General features: G+C 45.7%; 1 protein-coding gene across 4 annotated transcripts in view; it reads right to left on the reverse strand.

The window, feature by feature from the left end:
* Positions 1–18,530, reverse strand: part of pphln1 (periphilin 1) — a 28,380-nt gene that overhangs the window by 6,011 nt on the left and 3,839 nt on the right. For 3 of the 4 annotated variants that reach the window (XM_042710102.1, XM_042710103.1, XM_031583341.2), the window contains 4 exons: positions 18,072–18,139; positions 12,409–12,552; positions 11,756–11,937; positions 908–984 (listed from right to left, as the gene is read on the reverse strand). In XM_042710102.1, coding sequence (XP_042566036.1) covers positions 908–984; positions 11,756–11,937; positions 12,409–12,552; positions 18,072–18,139 — 471 coding nt within the window. Of the gene's footprint in view, positions 1–907; positions 985–10,213; positions 10,330–11,755; positions 11,938–12,408; positions 12,553–18,071; positions 18,140–18,530 lie in introns of those variants that run through there. The other variant, XM_042710104.1, reaches the window with a different exon arrangement.

An 18,530-nucleotide genomic window follows, 5' to 3' on the forward strand; every position in this document is an offset into this window, starting at 1 on the left:
ATCTGATTACCATCTGATAGCCGGGCACACCCCAGCCCTGCTTACACTCCACAAGGACCACCCACAGGCACACACAGCGGAACCTTAAAGAAAACCTTACAGGATAGACCACCTTTTAAAGGAGCACCATGGCTTTGCTATTGATGGACATGCAGAGATGTTAAAGGAACAGTCCTTGATTATAACCCATTAGAGCTATGCAGAGATGTTAAAGGTGGAGTCCTTGATTCTAACCCATTAGAGCTATGCAGATATGTTAAAGGTGGAGTCCTTGATTATAACCCATTAGAGCTATGCAGAGATGTTAAAGGAGTGGTCCTTGATTCTAACCCATTAGAGCTATGCAGAGATGTTAAAGGAGAGGTCCTTGATTCTAACCCATTAGAGCTATGCAGAGATGTTAAAGGAGAGGTCCTTGATTCTAACCCATTAGAGCTATGCACTGCAGAGATACTTCTCATAAGGTCTCCTACAGTGAACTTGCTTCACGTCATGTGTTGGGTGTGTTTGTCTTTGAGATGTGGAGCTGGAGCTCATTCTTAAAGTGGATTAGTCAGACATACTGATCCTGTTTTGGCTGGTCACATCTGTTTCTCAGGCCTCTGTGTGTGTGTGTGTGTGTGTGTGTGTGTGTGTGTGTGTGTATGTGTGTATGTGAATAGTGCATGAGGTGTGTGGAGCACGTGAATGCATGTATGTCCAACTGTGTGAGTGAGACAGTGACACAGTGTGTTTGAGTGTGTATGTGCAAGTGTGTGCGTAAGAGAGAACCAGTGAAACTGTGTTTTGTGTGTGTGTGTTTTTTGAGAGTGTGTGTGTGTGTGCGTGTGTGTGTGCGTGTCTGTGTGTGTGCGTGTGTGCGTGCGTGCGTGCGTGCGGCAGCAGTGTCCTCTGGAGGGGATCTCACCTTAGTGACAGAGGCAGAGTTGTGAGGAGATCCGTCTCGAGACGCACTGATAAAAGCAGATGATGGCTTTTCCCTTTCTGTGGGGAGAGAGAGAAAGAGGGCGAGAGAGAGAGAGAGAGAGAGAGGGTGAGAGGGAGAGAGGGGGAGAGGGATCATTTAATCCATACATCAATAAGAATGAAAGTAGACATGAGAATTTGAGAGACAGAGAAAACAGCTGAACACCTGAAAAGAAATCCAAGTACGTGAGAATTTGAAGACATGCCAAAAGCAAACACACACACGTCAACACATTATAAACCTCCCAACACACACACACACACACACACACACACACACATAACCGCCCCACACATTCTGAACTTCATGCTCGTGCAGCTATCCCTTAAACACACACACATGGAGATTCTTGAGCATGACAATCTTTCCCAGGCTGGGCTCAGCAGGCCGAGGCCATCATTCTCTCCCTCCCTCCCTCTCTCCCTCCCTCCCTCCCTCGCTCTCGCTCTTTGACTCACGGCGGGTGATAAACGCTCTCACATGTTCTGACAAATCCTGTATCCTCCAAACAGCCCCTGCTTACCACAACCAGATGGGCTCTTCAGGGGCCCAAGCACCAGGCCCTCAGGGGCCACCAGTAGGCCCTCTCTCTCTCTCTTCCCCATCTCCTCTCTCTCTCTCCTTCTTTCTCTCCCCCCATCTCCTCTCTCTCTCTCTTTCTCCTCCTTCTCTCTCTCTCCCTCCTTCTCTCTCCCTCCCTCCCTCCTTCTCCTCTCTCTCCCTCCTTCTCTCTTCTCTCTCTCTCTCTCTCTCTGTCTCTGCACCACAGCCTGTAAACACACTTCAGGGAAACTCACCTGCAGAGATAACTCTGTTCATTTCAGGTTTTATGACATACACTCTTTTTTCCGCCCAGAACCGAGGTCTTAACTGAACCGCAGAGAGTTTTTACTGTTGGCCACAGGGGATAAGTGACTGCACATGACCTTCATGAAGAGAGGAGGAGTACCGAGAGAGAGAGAGAGAGAGAGAGAGAGGAAGAGAGAGAGAGAGAGAGAGAGAGGAGAGCACAAACTCTCCGACAGCTGACAGATAAGGATCTGATGAGGAGGAAATCCAAAGGGAAGAGATCTGGTTTATGGAAGATAGCACCAGCTGGCCTTTTGGACAGCCCACCCCACACACACACACACACACACACACACACACATTTCAAAGGGTCTCAGTCAAGCAGCTTCTAACACATAGGGTGGGGCCTTCATTTCCAGAAACGATCGTTTGAAGAATGGATGGTGACAAACTTTAAAGAGAGAGAGAGAGAAGGATGAATAGAGGAAAGCAGGAGAGGGAGAGGTATAATGTATGCATGTGTGTGTGTGTGTGTGTGTGTGTATGTATTATGTATGCATGTGTGTGTGTATGTATTATGTATGCATGTGTGTGTGTGTTGCAGGGTGTTATAGGCATAATCTTTCATCCCACACAGAATAATCAGCGTGTACAAGCATCAGGAAAAACAATTATCCCTTCTCAAAACACAGAGAGAGAGATAGGGAGAGGGAGAGTGAGAGCGTGGCCAGTGTGAATGTGATGGTGACACACACACACACACACACACACACACACACACACACACACACACACACACAGAGAGAGAGAGAGAGAGAGAGAGAGCGAGAGAGAGAGCGTGGCCAGTGTGAATGTGATGGAGACATACTTCACTCAGAGTTCCCACCTGTTTCCACTGACACCATGTCAAAACTTTTTCAAGACTCACAAGGACCTTTCATTGGACCGATCAAATATCACATTTAATGACCTATCCAATACTTTCAATGAATTTGCTACATTCCATGACTTTTCAAAGTATTCCCATGAGCTAGGAGACCTGTTCACTGTACATTTAAAGTCAACATACGTTTGTATCAAACGGTCATGAAGGAAGGGCAGAAAGGCAGGGAAATGAACTTTGAACTTTTAGCGGAAGACCAACTGCTCACTTCTCTCTCCATACTTCAAATGGGTCATTCGCCTCAGCCTCCCTGAGAAGAAACATGGAGTACGAACCATAAAGACACTCAATACTAACACATTTCCCAGAGAGAACTAACTTTAAATCGAGACAAATTAGTCTAGATTTCAACTATCTGACTGAAATAGTCCAGTGGACTATTGCCAAGTTAATGTTGAGTGATCAAAAGTGAGTCTTGAGATCTTCCTCAGTGAAGAAGCACAAAAACAATATGGGAAAAAAAAACTGCTACACTGTAGCAGTGTTCATTTTGGCAGCTATTTTGGATTTAGTCTTAGTCTTTAGACGAAAATGCATATTAGTTTTAGTCACTTTTAGTCATTTTTATCCTGCTTAGTTTTAGTCTAGTTTTCGTCGACGAAAACTCAGAACATTTTAGTCTAGTTTTAGTCGACGAAGTCTCATTACATTTTATTCTAGTTTTAGTCACATTAAACTAAAAATTAAGTCCATCTTATAGTCACATTAAACTCCTTTCCATCCCTTCTCAGGCCCGGGGACCCCTTGTGTTGTGTCTACAACTGCATAATAGTCAAGCTTGCAGTACTTAAACTGTGGATGCAATTAGTCTCTAAGATACAGATCTCCTATGCCTACAGCTGAATTCCAATGAATTCAATGTAAATAATAATGTTAAGGCAATACTTAATTAACAGTATTATCATTAAAATATAAGAGAATATCAAGTCTAGATTTTGAAGATTCAAATGATCTGATAACACAATACAACTACTATGCCTACCTGGCCTTAGTTAAATCAACCACATATCCTCCATATGAATTGCTGTGCAATCTGATAACCAACATACAGTATTTAGCTAGACGGGTAGTTTGAGAGTTGAAAGTAGTGCTAATAACAATTGCATAAATAGACAAGGATATGTAAACCAATCACATATTCATTTATTTTTTCTTGATTAATGTCATGCGTGGCCTGTCCTATAGTCCATTCTGCAATGTGTTTACTAGCTAGTTATCGATAGCTAGTATAACTTAGCTATGCTACCTCATAGTTAGCCAACGTTAGCTAGCTAAACGTTTTGGAACTCATTTGCCAAGCCAAACGGGAGGTTTCAATCGAAAATGACTAGCTAGTTATCCAAGCTGACACAACCTATACACTCGACTGCCCCTTTGAAGTTAACTTAACGTTGGCTAATATATTCGAATAACTAGTTAACATTAGCTAATTATCATTGACAGTTACTAGCTAATATACCTTGGCATAAATGGCAGGGTTGTCTTGTGCGCTTTCAGGTGCCTCTTATTGTGTTCTTCCCATCTATTTTGAAGCCACACGGTTTCTCTCCGGTTATTGCGGTGCATTGTGTTTTATTTTCTGTCAAGTTATAATTTAAGACTGTCCGGATATCTATTCTTATTTGTCTTCCAGTACCGAGTGCTTGAACTTCAGCCATCGTAACGTTAAGCCATAGGGCGTCACTTGCATGTCTGGCCATCTCAGGGAGTGGAGGAGGGATAGATACAGGACCGGGCAACATTCAACCAATGATGTGCATACAAGTTTAGAAAAAAAAAAAAATTGTGACTTAGTCAACCACCAACATTTTCGTCTCGTCTCTCAACGAAAGTTAAAATAGATTTAGTCATAGTTTTTATTTATAAAGATCCGTTTTCGTCACGTCTTAGTCTCGTCTTAGTCACGGGAAAAAGGTCGTTAACGAATATTTTTCGTCATAGTTTTCGTCAACGAAATTAACACTGCACTGTAGGGCCTGTTCAGCTGAATCCAATGCTATGTAGAATATTAGCTTCTGGCATGTCCTTGTAAAGTATTTCTTAAGTATGATTTATGGGGTACAATAGCATCTTTGCATTACTGACTTAAGTCACGTTATTCTCCTCATTACTCACTTAGTCACGTTAGTTTTCTCATTGTCATTTTCTTAGTTGGGGGTCTGTTGGGACAGTGTGTGATTACTGTAGGTGTAACGCCATCTTGAGTACCCATATCTGGCCTGGAGATGACAGGTGACTGGAACTGAGACTGAGGCCCATGAGGGATGTGGGTGCAGATTACTAAAATGACGGTCAAGCACCGACACTGGAAATGCCTTTCCAAAAGGATTTAAGGCAAGTGTTCTTTTCTTCTGACTGTGTACCTTAGCCCTTGCTGAGAACCATGACTGAATTCAATTCCAGCCTACCTGAAATGAATTAGACCAGCCTAGGTAAAGGTTTTTCCTCCAAATGGCAGATCAAAAGAGCAGAAAAGGTGAATACAGGCAGGGGATTTTATTTCACTCTGGGGTCATTTCTGATAGACTACCAAAAACGAGTTGCTTATAAAACAACACACCTTAAAACGTGCCACAAAAACTCAAGAGAGTTAGGGCCAAGCACCTGGTCTGAAAGCCCATTCAAACAATCCAAACTAGGTCTCTGATTCGCTTCCAAAGGAGACCAGTACTACACTTCTAGACTATTCTTTGCAATGTCCAGGAGGAGAACCAGGGTCCCGCTGATGTAGCTGTGTGAGTGCCATCACTCAGACTGTGTGTGGTCAGAGGCTATCCGATGACACCATGCTGTTGGATCTGCTCTCGTCTCGTGTTTGACTCATCTACCACCACCAACACACTAGCAACCCCGCGCTTAGCAACCGCATGTCGTCTCCATGCTACATCCCCAACACACAAACATGCAGTCAGTCCTCAAAACACACTCAACAACAGGCACATCCAGAAACATCCAGAAACATCTGTGCTGCGTCTCGAAGAGTGGCTGAGTTATTCCAGCATCAGTGATCTCATCCTGGCCGTTAAAACCTGGGATTGACGAAGTGAGAAGACCGACTGTGACGGCATGGCCTTCTACCCTGCATGAGGATTCCGTGCTGATTCTCTGTGGGATTAACTGAGCCCATCCCTATGCTGTGTGAATCTGGTCCGTGGAGGTCTCGGCAGGTCAACACAGGCCCGAGAGGCCGCAGGTGTGCAGTGCAGATGGTCTGAGGTCACGGAGTAGAACCGATTCAAGCAAAACCTGGAAAATGAGGTCGGAGCACTATCTATCCCCAGGTGACTGTGCTCGGAGGGTTCAAACACCTGCATATTACTGGGGCTCCAACAACACAACACTGGACTGAAGTGACCACAACCGCTGCCATATAAGGACCACATAAACCAGTCATACCGCCTGGGAAGATGGGACCAGAATGCATGGACATTTATAGGTATACTGTGGGTAGGTATGATAGTATACAACTGGAGTATGGAGTTAGATTTGTTTCATAATTCACAAACAAACTAAACGCGAGTCACAAACAAACGAAACGAAACGCGATTCACAAATGTATTTTGTGATTCACAGATAAATGACCCCATGACATTTGTTTGCAACCTGACGAACACAAGTTACAAATCCCTGCATTCGTCTGTGTGGATTTTTGGAACTTTCCTAACACGTTTAGATTCACAAATGCATTTTTTCTAAAAGATATTCTCTGCAGCCTATCAGATCTCTTCCAATTTTAGCCAATCACATTATAGTGTCTATGTGGACTACAAACCACCCGTCATGGTTATGGACATTGTCCGAGATCACAGCAATAGCATCTGTTAGCTGCCCACTAAATGTTAGTGAAATAAAGCTTGTTAATCGTATTAAACCGATTATCATACATGGTTGAATATTCTTGAGAATGGCAGGATCCATGTTTAGTCATTTTAAGTGTTTCCTAGGCTAACGTTTAGCAAGCTAGGCCTTGCTAACATGGATAGAGCTACGCTTGCTGCATATGTTTGCTCTCTAGCCACATCGTACATGGTTAAATTGTGTGGCATGTCAAAATAATAAAATTGTGTGGCAGTAGCTTGGTAGTTAAGCATCGGTAGCTAGAAATTGGTAATTTCATGCCCAATGTAAATTATAGCAGACATCTGAATGCTGGGATGGTCATTCGAATTTAGGCTAATATTCCGTAGAATTCTGAAGCACCTTATGTGTGTCTGTGCACTGTGTATTTATTACCTTCTCATAGCCTGTCTCACCCTAGTATTGGCGGCATTAGGTATGGTAGGGGCCATAGTTACAGCCCTAACTATGCTCTCTGCTGCTCATCTCTCTGGCATTGGGGAAATATTCCTAGCTAGGGCTTGCACAAGAACATGTGCTGCTGCCTCCACTTGACTTGACAGCTCCTGCTTTGAAAAAAAAATCGTTTTAATGATCTGTTCACTAAAGTCCCATGTAAGATGTTACCTGGCTAGAGAGCAAACTAATTCAGCAAGCGTAGCTCTATCCATGTTAGCAAGGCCAATGTTATGTTAGACATTGACTAGCTAGCTTGCTAAACGTTAGCCCAGGGAACACTTAAAATGACTAAACATGGATCCTGCCAGTCTCAATAATATTCAACCACGTATGATAATCGGTTTAATAAGATTAACAAGCTATATTTCACTAACATTTGGTGAGAAGCTACCAGATGCCATTGCTCATGATCTCGGACAATGTCCATAACCATGACGGGTGGTTTGTAGTCCACATAGACACTATAATGTGATTGGCTAAAATTGAGATCTGAGATCTGATAGGCTGCAGAGAATATCTTTTAGAAAAAATGCATTTGTGAATCTAAACGTGTTAGGAAAATTCCAAAAATCCACACAGACGAATGCAGGGATTTGTAACTCGTGTTCGTCAGGTTGCAAACAAATGTCATGGGGTCATTTATTTGTGAATCACAAAATACATTTGTGAATCATGAAATACATTTGTGAATCGCGTTTGGTTTGTTTGTGAATCGCGGTTCGTTCGTTTGAATCGCGTTTCGTTTGTTTGTGACTCGCGTTTCGTTTGTTTGAATCGCGTTTCGTTTGTTTGTGAATTATGAAACAAATCTAACTCCATACTGGAGAGAAGTACAAATGATGTATATACACATATACCTGTACGTGTAAATATATCTACTGACAAATGTTAATGCATGCAGATACGTATATACATACATATACAAATACAATACATATATATGTATGTATATATATATTATTACTGTTATGATTCATTTGTTGTTTTTTATTTAAATGTGTACTTTTAATTGATACTTTATATTGTTTCTTTTGTGTGTGTAAAAGTTTTTCTAATGTTTTATAAGTCGCTTTGGACAAAACACATAAGAACTAGAATATGCATTTCCTGAAGGAAATACCAGTGCATGAAATGCAAAAATGAAGGAAAGAAAGAAGAGTGAAAGGAGGAATGAAGAGTGAACAAAAGTGAAAGAAGAAAGGAATGAAGAGTGAACAAAAGTGGCTCTGGATAAATATAGTAAAGAGAGAGTGAGAAGGGAAAAGTTTGAAAGAAGGAGAGAAAATGGACTGAAGTAGAGAGATGGAGTGTGAGAAAGAGGAGTTGGAGAGGGATAAAAAAAAAAAAACAAGTTGATGGAGGTTGGACAGAAAGAGGGAATGAGTGAAAATAGGAAATTGACTGGTTTGGAGGAAGGAGATGTTAGAGTGATCGATGGATAAAGTGGGAGATATAGACATGGCATGGGGGAAGTAAAGGAAATGGAAGGGAGGATAGAGGACTGTAAAGTCAAAAAAGGCTGACAAAAAACTTGAAAAAAAGTTTGAAAAAAATGTATGGACAAAATAATTGAAAGAAGAAAGGATAGAAGAGTGAACAGGAGTTGCTATGGATAAAGAGATAAAGAGAGAGTGAAGGGGGAAAATATTGAAAAAAGGAGAGAAAAATGGAAAGTCAAAGAAGGCTGACAAAAAAGTGTAGGAATTGATGGCCAGAATAATTGAAAGAAGAAAGGATAGAAGAGTGAACAGGAGTTGCTATGGATAATGAGATAAAGAGAGAGTGAAAATATTGAAAAAAGGAGAGAAAAATGCTGTGAAGAAGAGAGATGGAGTGTGAGAGAAAGTAGATTGAGAGGGATAGAGAGAAAGATAGAGAGAGAAAAAAAGTAGAGTATGGAAGGTGTCTCTTAATATTCCTAGTTATACAGTTGAATGGAGAGGGACAGAGAGAAGAGGAGCCTTGGAACCTTGGCGCAGGTGTCAGTGAAGCACAGGTGCAAGCCAGTTTAATGACCCTATTATGATGTCACACGGGCCTTTACAAGACACTTTACAAAGTTTCTAAGTTAAGCGGTTTGAGCTGAATTAAGCGCAGAAGTCGGTAAACGGAATAAAAACTAGAAAATGCATTTCCTGAAGGAAATACCAGTGCATGAAATGCAAAAGTTAAGAAGAGGGAAGAAAGGAAAGAAGAGTGGAAGAAGGAAAGAAGAAAAGAAAGAAGGAAAGAGTGGAAGAAGGAAAAAAGAAAGGAAAGAAGAGTGGAAGAAGGAAAGAAGAAAGGAAAGAAGAGTGGAAGAAAGAAAGAAGAAAGGAAAGAAGAGTGAACAAGAGTGACTCTGCAAGACAGTAAAGAGAGAGTGAAGAGGGAAAATATTGAAAGAAGGAGAGAAAATGGAGTGAAACAGAGTGTGAGAGAAGGTAGAGTGAGAGGGATAAAGAGGAAGATGGAGAGAACAAAAAGTAGAGTATGGAAGGTGTCTCTTAATATTCCTAGTTATACAGTTGAATAGAGAGGGACAGAGAGAAGAAGATCCTTGGAGCCTTGGCGCAGGTGTCAGCCAGTTTAATGACCCTATCATGATGTCACAATGGCCCAATGTAAGTCAATAGGAAAAAAAGTATTAGTTTTTCTTTAATATCTTAAAAAGTATAAAGTTCAGAAAAATGAAAAAAATAGCATAAGTGTCCTTTACAAGACCTACGCGACAAAGTTCGAACGAAGTTTCTACGTTAAGCGGTTCGAGCGGAATTAAGCGCAGAAGTCGGTAAGAAGAAGAAGAAGAAGAAGTATAAGAAGCCTAGGAATAACAATACAGGGCATTTCATGCACTGTAATGAGGAATGTGGTAGGTAGACAGTCAGATAGCTAGACATATCTCTATACATGTATCTATGCATGCACACAAAGACACACACACACACACACACACACACACACGCGTATATATGTACACATGCAGAAAATACAACCTCTAACTCTACGGCAGGTGTTTCATTTCACCAAGTCAAGTGACAGAGGCACACGTAATCAATCAACAAATCAATCAATCAGCCTTACTTCAACCAATCAGGCCTTATAAAGAGTGGCTGTGGATCAATGTGGTTGGCACACATTACAACACCAGGCAGGTTTCACACACAGAGCAGCCATCAGTGGCCAAGCTCCCAAAGCCTCACGTCCTGCCCAGAGAGGGACACACACACACACACACACACACACACACACGACTAACCGGTGGGGGTGTGTGGGGTCGGCTCACCGAAACTGCCCCAGCTCCGCGCTATCTCCCCACGAAACCCAGGAGCACCAGCGGAACCAACGCCCGCACCTGCAGAACCCAATGGGAGAATGTGTGTGTGTGTGTGTGTGTGTGTGTGTGTGTGTGTGTGTGTGTGTATCTGAGTGAGTCCCATATCAATCCTTCATGCTAACTTGCGAACTTCATGCTAACAGAGTGGACTTATGTGTGCATGTTTTTGAGTGTGTTTTGATTTTGAGTATGTTTGTGAATGTGTGTGTATGTTCCTGAGTGAGTGTGTGTGTGTGTGTGTGTGTGTGTGTGTATGGATGTATGTGTGTGTGTGTGTGTGTGTGGATGTATGTGTGTGTGTGTGTGTGTGTGTGGATGTATGTGTGTGTGTGTGTGTGTGTGGATGTATGTGTGTGTGTGTGTGTGTGTGTGTGTGTGTGGATGTATGTGTGTGTGTGTGTGTGTGTGGATGTATGTGTGTGTGTGTGGATGTATGTGTGTGTGTGTGTGTGTGTGTGTGTGTGTGTGTGTGTGTGTGTGTGTGTGTGTGTGTGTGTGCCTCCAGGTGAAGGGTGCGAGTGAGGCAAGTGAGTGATGTGGGCCTCGGAACGGGGAGGGCTGCATCAGGAACGAGGGAACAGGAAGAGAGAGAGGGGGATGAGAAAGGGATAGAATGAGGGGAGTGGAGGAGAGGAGAGCGGAGAGAGGAGAGAGGAGGACGAGGATGCCTGTCCTTGATGCATTTCCACCCCCCTTTGGCCAGAGTGGCTTTGATGCGTCGTCCAAAATAAAGGCTTTCATCTCACTCAAGTGCATCTTATTGAAGTCACACTTTGCCGGGTCTTGATGACACCTACACAGATGGCTTTGTGTGTGTGTGTGTCTGTGTGTGTGTGTGTGTGTGTGTGTGTTCACTCTCGCAAAGAGGATGAGGTGTGTGTGTGTGTGTGTGTGTGCTCACTCTCGCAAAGAGGATGAGAGGTATGTGTGTCTGTGTGTGTGTGTGTGTGTGTGTGTGTGTGTGTGTGTGTGTGTGTGTGTGTGTGTGTGTGTATGTTCTTAAATTAGTTTGTGTGTCTGTGTGTGACTGTGGGTGCAGTCAGTATTTCCTGGCAACAGTGAGTAGCACTGTGTGTGTGTGTGTGTGTGTGTGTGTGTGTGTGTGTGTATGCATTGTGTGTGTGCACACACTTACTACTTCCTAGCAATGGTGGGTAGGGGCAAGTGTGTGGGGGGTATGGGTGTGTGTGCACACTCACTCTTATCCGGTGAGATGGGTGTGTGTGTGTGTGTGTGTGTGTGTGTACACTCACTCTTGCCCGGTGTGTGTGTGTGTGTGTGTGTGTGTCTGTGTGTGTGTGTGTGTGTGTATACTCACTCTTGCCCGGTGAGATGGGTGTGTGTGTGTGTGTGTGTGTGTGTGTGTGTGTATACCCACTCTAGCCCGGTGAGATGGGTGTGTGTGTGTGTGTGTGTGTGTGTGTGTGTGTGTGTGTGTACTCACTCTTGCCCGGTGGCGGTGGGTATGGGTGTGTCTTGGCTCTGTCTGGCGAGTAGCTGCGGCTGCTGATGCTGGACCCAGAGCGGCTGTGGGGGGAGGGGGAGGGGGGCACGTCTCGCCTCAGGGGGGAGCGTTCCCTCACCGCGGGGAATGGAGCCTTACGCCGCATGCCCTCATGGTCCTCCCTGGCGCACACACACACACACACACACACAAATGTGCACAAACACACACACACACACACAAATACCGACACACACACACACACACACACACACAAATACCAACACACACACACACACACACACACACACACACACACACACACACACACACACACACACACACACACACACACAGTAAAAGTGAGTGGCAGTTTCACACATAGACCTGACACGAAGGACTTAAGTTTTACATCCCTTTTAGACAGCACAGCACACAGAAAGAAAAACACACACACACACACATTCTCTCTGATGTTGGAGTGGACTTGTCTTGGGGTTTAACATAGCTGAGATCAGCCACCTGACTCACAAAGCCCTTCGTGACAGATGACCCACAGCACAGTGGAGGACAACATGTCATCACCCCTCTCTCTAGGACCTGACCTCAGCTTTTCTTTTTTACCCACGATGCATTGCTTGAGTGGGGCTTACCCTCGGTCCAGGCTGAGGATGGCCTGCATCACCGTGTCATCGCCCGCCTCGGGGCCCAAAGCTGGCAGCGACCTCGGGGGAGGGTACGACCCTTGACCTCTACCGCTGGGGGGTGGGGGGAGCGGGCCAACTCGGCCTCCTGGTCTGAGAACCAAAACAAACAAATAAATAAATAAACAACTAAGGTAAACAAAAGTGAGGGCCGCTGGGTAGGAGAGAGCGGTGGGAAATAACAGATTGGGGTCACGATTTCCAATTTACATAGTATAAGCATATATAAGGGTATACGCAGGGATAGCAAACAGAGACAAATAGGTTACAGAGGATTTAATACGTTTTAACATTATTACAATAAACAATAAAACACAGGAAAGATCTCCAGTCAATCTCAATCACGGAACCCTCGAAAAGCTGTAACGAACCTTTCATCACAGATAATAGTCGTAATATGAAACATTGCTGAAGGGATTCACAAAAAGTTCTCCTTCGCTAGAAAGCCCCAAAAGGGTTCTAGAGTGGCATGAAGTGGAGCAAAGCAAAGAACCTTGGACCAAGAACCTGCCATCATGCAAACCTCTAGCAGTCTCCATGAGGGTAATCCCAGATCAGACATCCAGAGGAAACGGATCGATCCACAGATGAAGCAGCCCTGCTGCCTCCCTCCCTCCCTCTCTCAACTCTGGAGACTCCTGAGCGGTGAAAATGAGAGGTCAGGGAGTCGTCTCGGGGTCAGTGGCCGTGCCCTCGCGGCCCACAATCATTAACCCCGTCTGGGCCTCCCTACAGCTCGTCACCCCCTTCGCCGGGTTAGGAGCAGGGCAGGTCCTGGGTCAGCGCCACAGCTAGACTTACAAATACAGCGGTGCTGACCCGGGCACCGTCCTGATCTTAACCCCGGAGGGGCGACCACACTAACAACTAACGACCACAAGACATTGATTTTATTTTATGGTCACATAATTCTACTTGGAGGCAATCAGTGGATATGCAACAGTTCTGTCTGACATGTACATGCCCTGAAGCCTAACCTGTGCCAGCTGTACTTTGTGTGTGTGTGTGTGTGTGTGTGTGTGTGTGTGTGTGTGTGTGTGTGTGAGGAGGCCAGGCCCTGGGTACTCAGTTTGCACCTCTGGAGACTTTGTTTGGACAACCCTTCCCCTGGTCCTGATACATCAACCCTGCAGCCTGTCTGGCTAGTGACCACCGTCGTCAGAGGAGGAGGAGAGGAGAGGAGGAGAGAGGAGAGAGGAGAGAGGGTAGGGTAGGAGGAGAGAGGAGAGGACGAGAGGACGAGAGGAGAGGAGGAGAGAGGGTAGGGTAGGAGGAGAGAGGAGAGGGGAGGGGAGGAGAGGAGAGGAGGAGGAGAGGAGAGGAGGAGAGAGGGTAGGGTAGGAGGAGAGGGGAGGGGAGGAGAGGAGAGGCGAGGAGGAGAGAGGGTAGGGTAGGAGGAGAGAGAGGAGAGAGGAGAGGGGAGGGGAGGAGAGGGGGCGAGAGAGGAGGAGGGAGCTCTTACTGAAACTCTGCCCAAGATGGTGAGAGGTGGATGAGGTGCTGTGGTGAAGGCAGACCAGTGGATGAAGGAAGAATCACACACACACACACACACACACACACACACACGTCAGCTGGGTAACAGATGATGGCCAGACGTGGGAGCCAACATACACATGCATGCATGCACGCATTCACACACACACGCAGTCAACACCTCCTCTTTCCAGCACTACATAGGAATGTGAGCCTGCTGGCCAATCCTTTATTTTAACACCTCCTTTCATCTGGCATTTCTCCTGTTCTACCTCGCTCTCTCTTACACACACACACACACACACACACACACACACACACACACACACACACACACACACACACACACACACACACACACACACACACACACACACACACACACACACACACACACAACTATAGAGCTGGTATACTCTCTCCTATCATCTGACCAGTTCTTTGTCTCTCACAGACACGCGCACACACGCGCACACACACACATAGACAGACGCGCACACACACACACACACACACACACACACACACACACACACACACACACACACACACACACACACACAAAGCTGCTATACTCCCCTCTCTCACGGTCACATACATCCACCCCACCCCCTCCTCACTTCCTTGTAAAGTTGAACTCAGCACGGTGAGCCGGCCCCACACCCGCTAATTAGGGGCCCGAATGCTCAGCACTGTGAGAGAATCTCTTCAGCGGGGGCCCCCTGCCCCGTCCCCTGACTGGGGCTCGTTCGGCCGTGTGTGTCCAGTAGTATCTAGTGCTGGAGTGAAGGAATAAATCAACCAGCGAACGAACGAACGAACGAACGAACGAACGAACGAACGAACGAACGAACGAACGAACGAACGAACGTCTGTGAAGTCAGCATCGCGCGCAGCGCAGGCGTCGCCGGGGTCTAGTGGGCAGGTCTCCTTGAGTCCTGGAGGGGGGTGCTAATTACTGGACTCACATCTGTGCAAGCAGCAGTAAAAACATTTAGTTTGCTCAGAGCCATGGCAGGAGAGGCCACACACACACACACACACACACACACACACACAAACCCTCATCCTCACAGACAGACACACGCATATGCGTACACTTCTACACTCACTCTCCCCCAAACATTACCTTACACAAACCCTCATACTTACTCCCCCAGACACACAGACACAAACACGCGTATGCGTATACTTCCAAACACACACACACACACACACACTACCTTACACAAACCCTCACACTCACTCCCCCACACAGAGACACAAACACGCGTATGCGTATACTTCCAAACACACACACACACACACACACTACCTTACACAAACCCTCACACTCACTCCCCCACACAGACAGACACAAACACGCGTATGCGTATACTTCCAAACACACACAAACACATTACCTTACACAAACCCTCACACTCACTCCCCCACACACACACACACACACACATACAGACATGTATGCGTATACTTCCACACACACACACACACGCACACACACGCACACACCCCCTCCTGGGACTGCAGAAACCCCCAGTGGTCGGTCGCCTTGCTCAAGTTGATGACGTGGCCGATATACGACCTGCCATTGAGAGCTAACACTAAGGTGCATAAACCCATTAACGGCACCTGGTCCAAGCGACCCGCGACTGAACCACCCCTCCACCTCCATATCCTCCCACACTAAAGCACCGCTCGCCCACGCCTGCTCTCCAGCAGAGAACAGAGAACAGAGAACAACTCTTCCAGTGACCTTGCAAAGAACAACCCAGTGACCGACCGCATCGACTGTCTGAAGTCAGCTAGTGCTGTTCACAAGACAAAGAGCCGTATGGACATAGAAATCCATGTCTGGGGCGCTAAGACCAGGTCTGATAATCTGAGGCCAAATCTGAGGTGCACTCGGTTTTGTTAGAAAGAGCTTTGGGACATTAAAGGGTCTTACTCCACAGGCATGGCCTGAGTTATGGTGTCTTTATAAAAAAGATTTGATGAGAGTATTGTGTCAGTTTAAGGGGACTGTGAAATGCCCATGAAATGACCTGAGTTAGCAGTGTCAGGCACTCACTCTTGGTGTGAATCATCAGTGCCTTCAGAAGAACCTTCAGGCCCCCATACTCTGAGCTCAGCAGAGAACACCACAGCTGTGGTCTGTTGAAAGATGCAGAGGGACTCTAAGCGAGTCTGTCAGGTCCGACCCCATTCTCCAGGAGCTGTGTGTGTGTGCGTGTGTGTGTGTGTGTGTGTGTGTGAAGCATCTCTCTTCTCCAGGCTGATTTACGCCTGTCAGACGGTATGGACTGTACCTCTCAGTCACCTGCATGGGGACCGCGGGGCATGAGTCATGTGGAGACAGCCGCCCGTCCAAACCTCAGGAGTAAACATGGTGGAACAGGAAAGACTGAGACAGACTCCTCAGGAGACACACACCTGAACTAGGGGATATGAGAGAGGAGGAGATGAAAGAAAGAAAGAAAGAAAGAAAGAAAGAAAGAAAAACATATAGAAGAAAAAAAAATGACAAAAGGAGAAAAGATAAATAGATAGAAAAAAGAGATAAAGAAATTAAAACAAAAAACAAAAGGGAAAAGAAAATGAAAGATGATAGATATACAGACAGACAGAGAGAGAAAGAAAGAAAAGAAAGAAGAGAGTGAATGAGAGTCATCTCGTCGCCGTGACATGACCGTGACATGACCAGACAGGCCAGGCTACTGTACGTCTCGGGGACGCGAGTGTCTGCCCGTTGACGGGGACCGCTGCCGCTGCTGCCGCTGCTGCCGCTGCTGCCGCTGCTGCCGCTGCTGCCGCTGCTGCCGCTGCTGCGTGAGGCCCTGTCTTCCTCCGCCAAGTCAATTAGTGAGACAGCGAATGGAAGCAAGGGCAGGTGCAGATCTGTGAGGTGAGGCCATAAAATCACTGCGGAGGAGGAGGAGGACCACACCTCTAGGGCCTTTCCCATGGGAGCGCTATGCGTGCTGAGACAAGGCCATCCGCATGATTAACGATCGCTGTGATGCGAAGAGGCACGTCGCATGATTAACGATCGGTGTGATGCGAAGAGGCACGTCGCCTGCCACCGAGACCCAAACGAAAACACCTTTGTCATTTTATCGTCAGCACTTGTGTGGAGAAGCTGATGCTTGTACTGTGCTGTGAGTCAGGAAACTAACCAGGACACAGGACAACACTGCCCCCTAGTGGTGGACTGTGCCACTGTCTCATAGCAGCAGCTAGTACTACATTTGGGCTTCTGAGACTAAACACCCAAACAACTGCTAAAAATAATGGAAATTACACACCAGGGACTGCTTTTTTTGTTTGTCGTTTTGTTGAAATGTCTGCTGTGTTTAACACATTTTTAAACACAGCACACCAAAGCGTCTACTAAAAATAATGTAAATTACACATTGACGCTTTTTTGCTACCCATTTTGCAGTCCAAAAACACATTTGCCAACAGTGGGTGGAGTGCACCTCATTGAACCTATGATCTGATGCCACCTTCACCAGCTCACACTGCCAGTTAACACACAGAAAATGGCGCATTCATTTATTATTATAATTATTATTTGTATCTTTCTTCTGCATGGCTATCTGGCTTACTAATACATACTTCTTCACATATCTGTGGTCTCTCAAGCAAACGTACTGTGTTTTACACCATGACGGCTTCTACAGATATGGATTAGTCAAAGACAATTCTTTCGTTAGATATTTATAGCGTCGGTTTCACACTGTGGTGTGGTGTCGTGCCTGGTGTGGTGTGGTGTGGTGTGGGGTGGGGTGGGGTGTGGTGTGGTGTGGGGTGGTGTCATGCCTGGTGTGGTGTGGTGTGGTGTGGTGTGGTGTCATGCCTGGTGTGGTGTGGTGTGGTGTGGTGTGGTGTGGTGTCATGCCTGGTGTGGTGTGGTGTGGTGTCGTGCCTGGTGTGGTGTCATGCCTGGTGTGGTGTGGTGTGGTGTCATGCCTGGTGTGGTGTGGTGTGGTGTGTGGTGTGGTGTGGTGTCATGCCTGGTGTGGTGTGGTGTGGTGTGTGGTGTGTGGTGTGGTGTGGTGTGGTGTCATGCCTGGTGTGGTGTGGTGTGGTGTGGGGTGGGGTGTGGTGTCATGCCTGGTGTGTTGTGTGTTTACCTGAAGTCAATAGGCCTCCCTGGTAGTGGCTCGTCCCTGGCACCTCTGTAGTATTGGTATGATTCATCCTACATAGTGAAACAAAACGTATTACCTTTAAATATTGAACAAAAACACATTTTTAAAGAGAATTCATTCATTGATTCATATATGTTGCACTTCATGTTTACATTGTTCTTTCCTCCTTGAAAGTGTGCTTTAGAATGGATGCGTTTTGGGTTTTTAGTGCAGCTAGTTTGACACTATCTACAACCCCAAATCAGAAAAAGTTGGGACGGTATGTTAAATTTAAATTGAAAACAGTGATTTGTAAATTCTGTTTGACCTGTATTACATTGAAAACAATACAACAGCACATTATTTGATGTTTTACCTCATGAATTTGATTGTTTTTTCAAAATAAACACTTAATTCAATTTGATTCTTGCAACATATTTCAAAAAAAGTTGGGACAGTAAA

The sequence above is a fragment of the Clupea harengus genome, chromosome 16 (assembly GCF_900700415.2).
Source record: "Clupea harengus chromosome 16, Ch_v2.0.2, whole genome shotgun sequence".
NCBI classification, from domain to species: Eukaryota; Metazoa; Chordata; class Actinopteri; order Clupeiformes; family Clupeidae; genus Clupea; species Clupea harengus.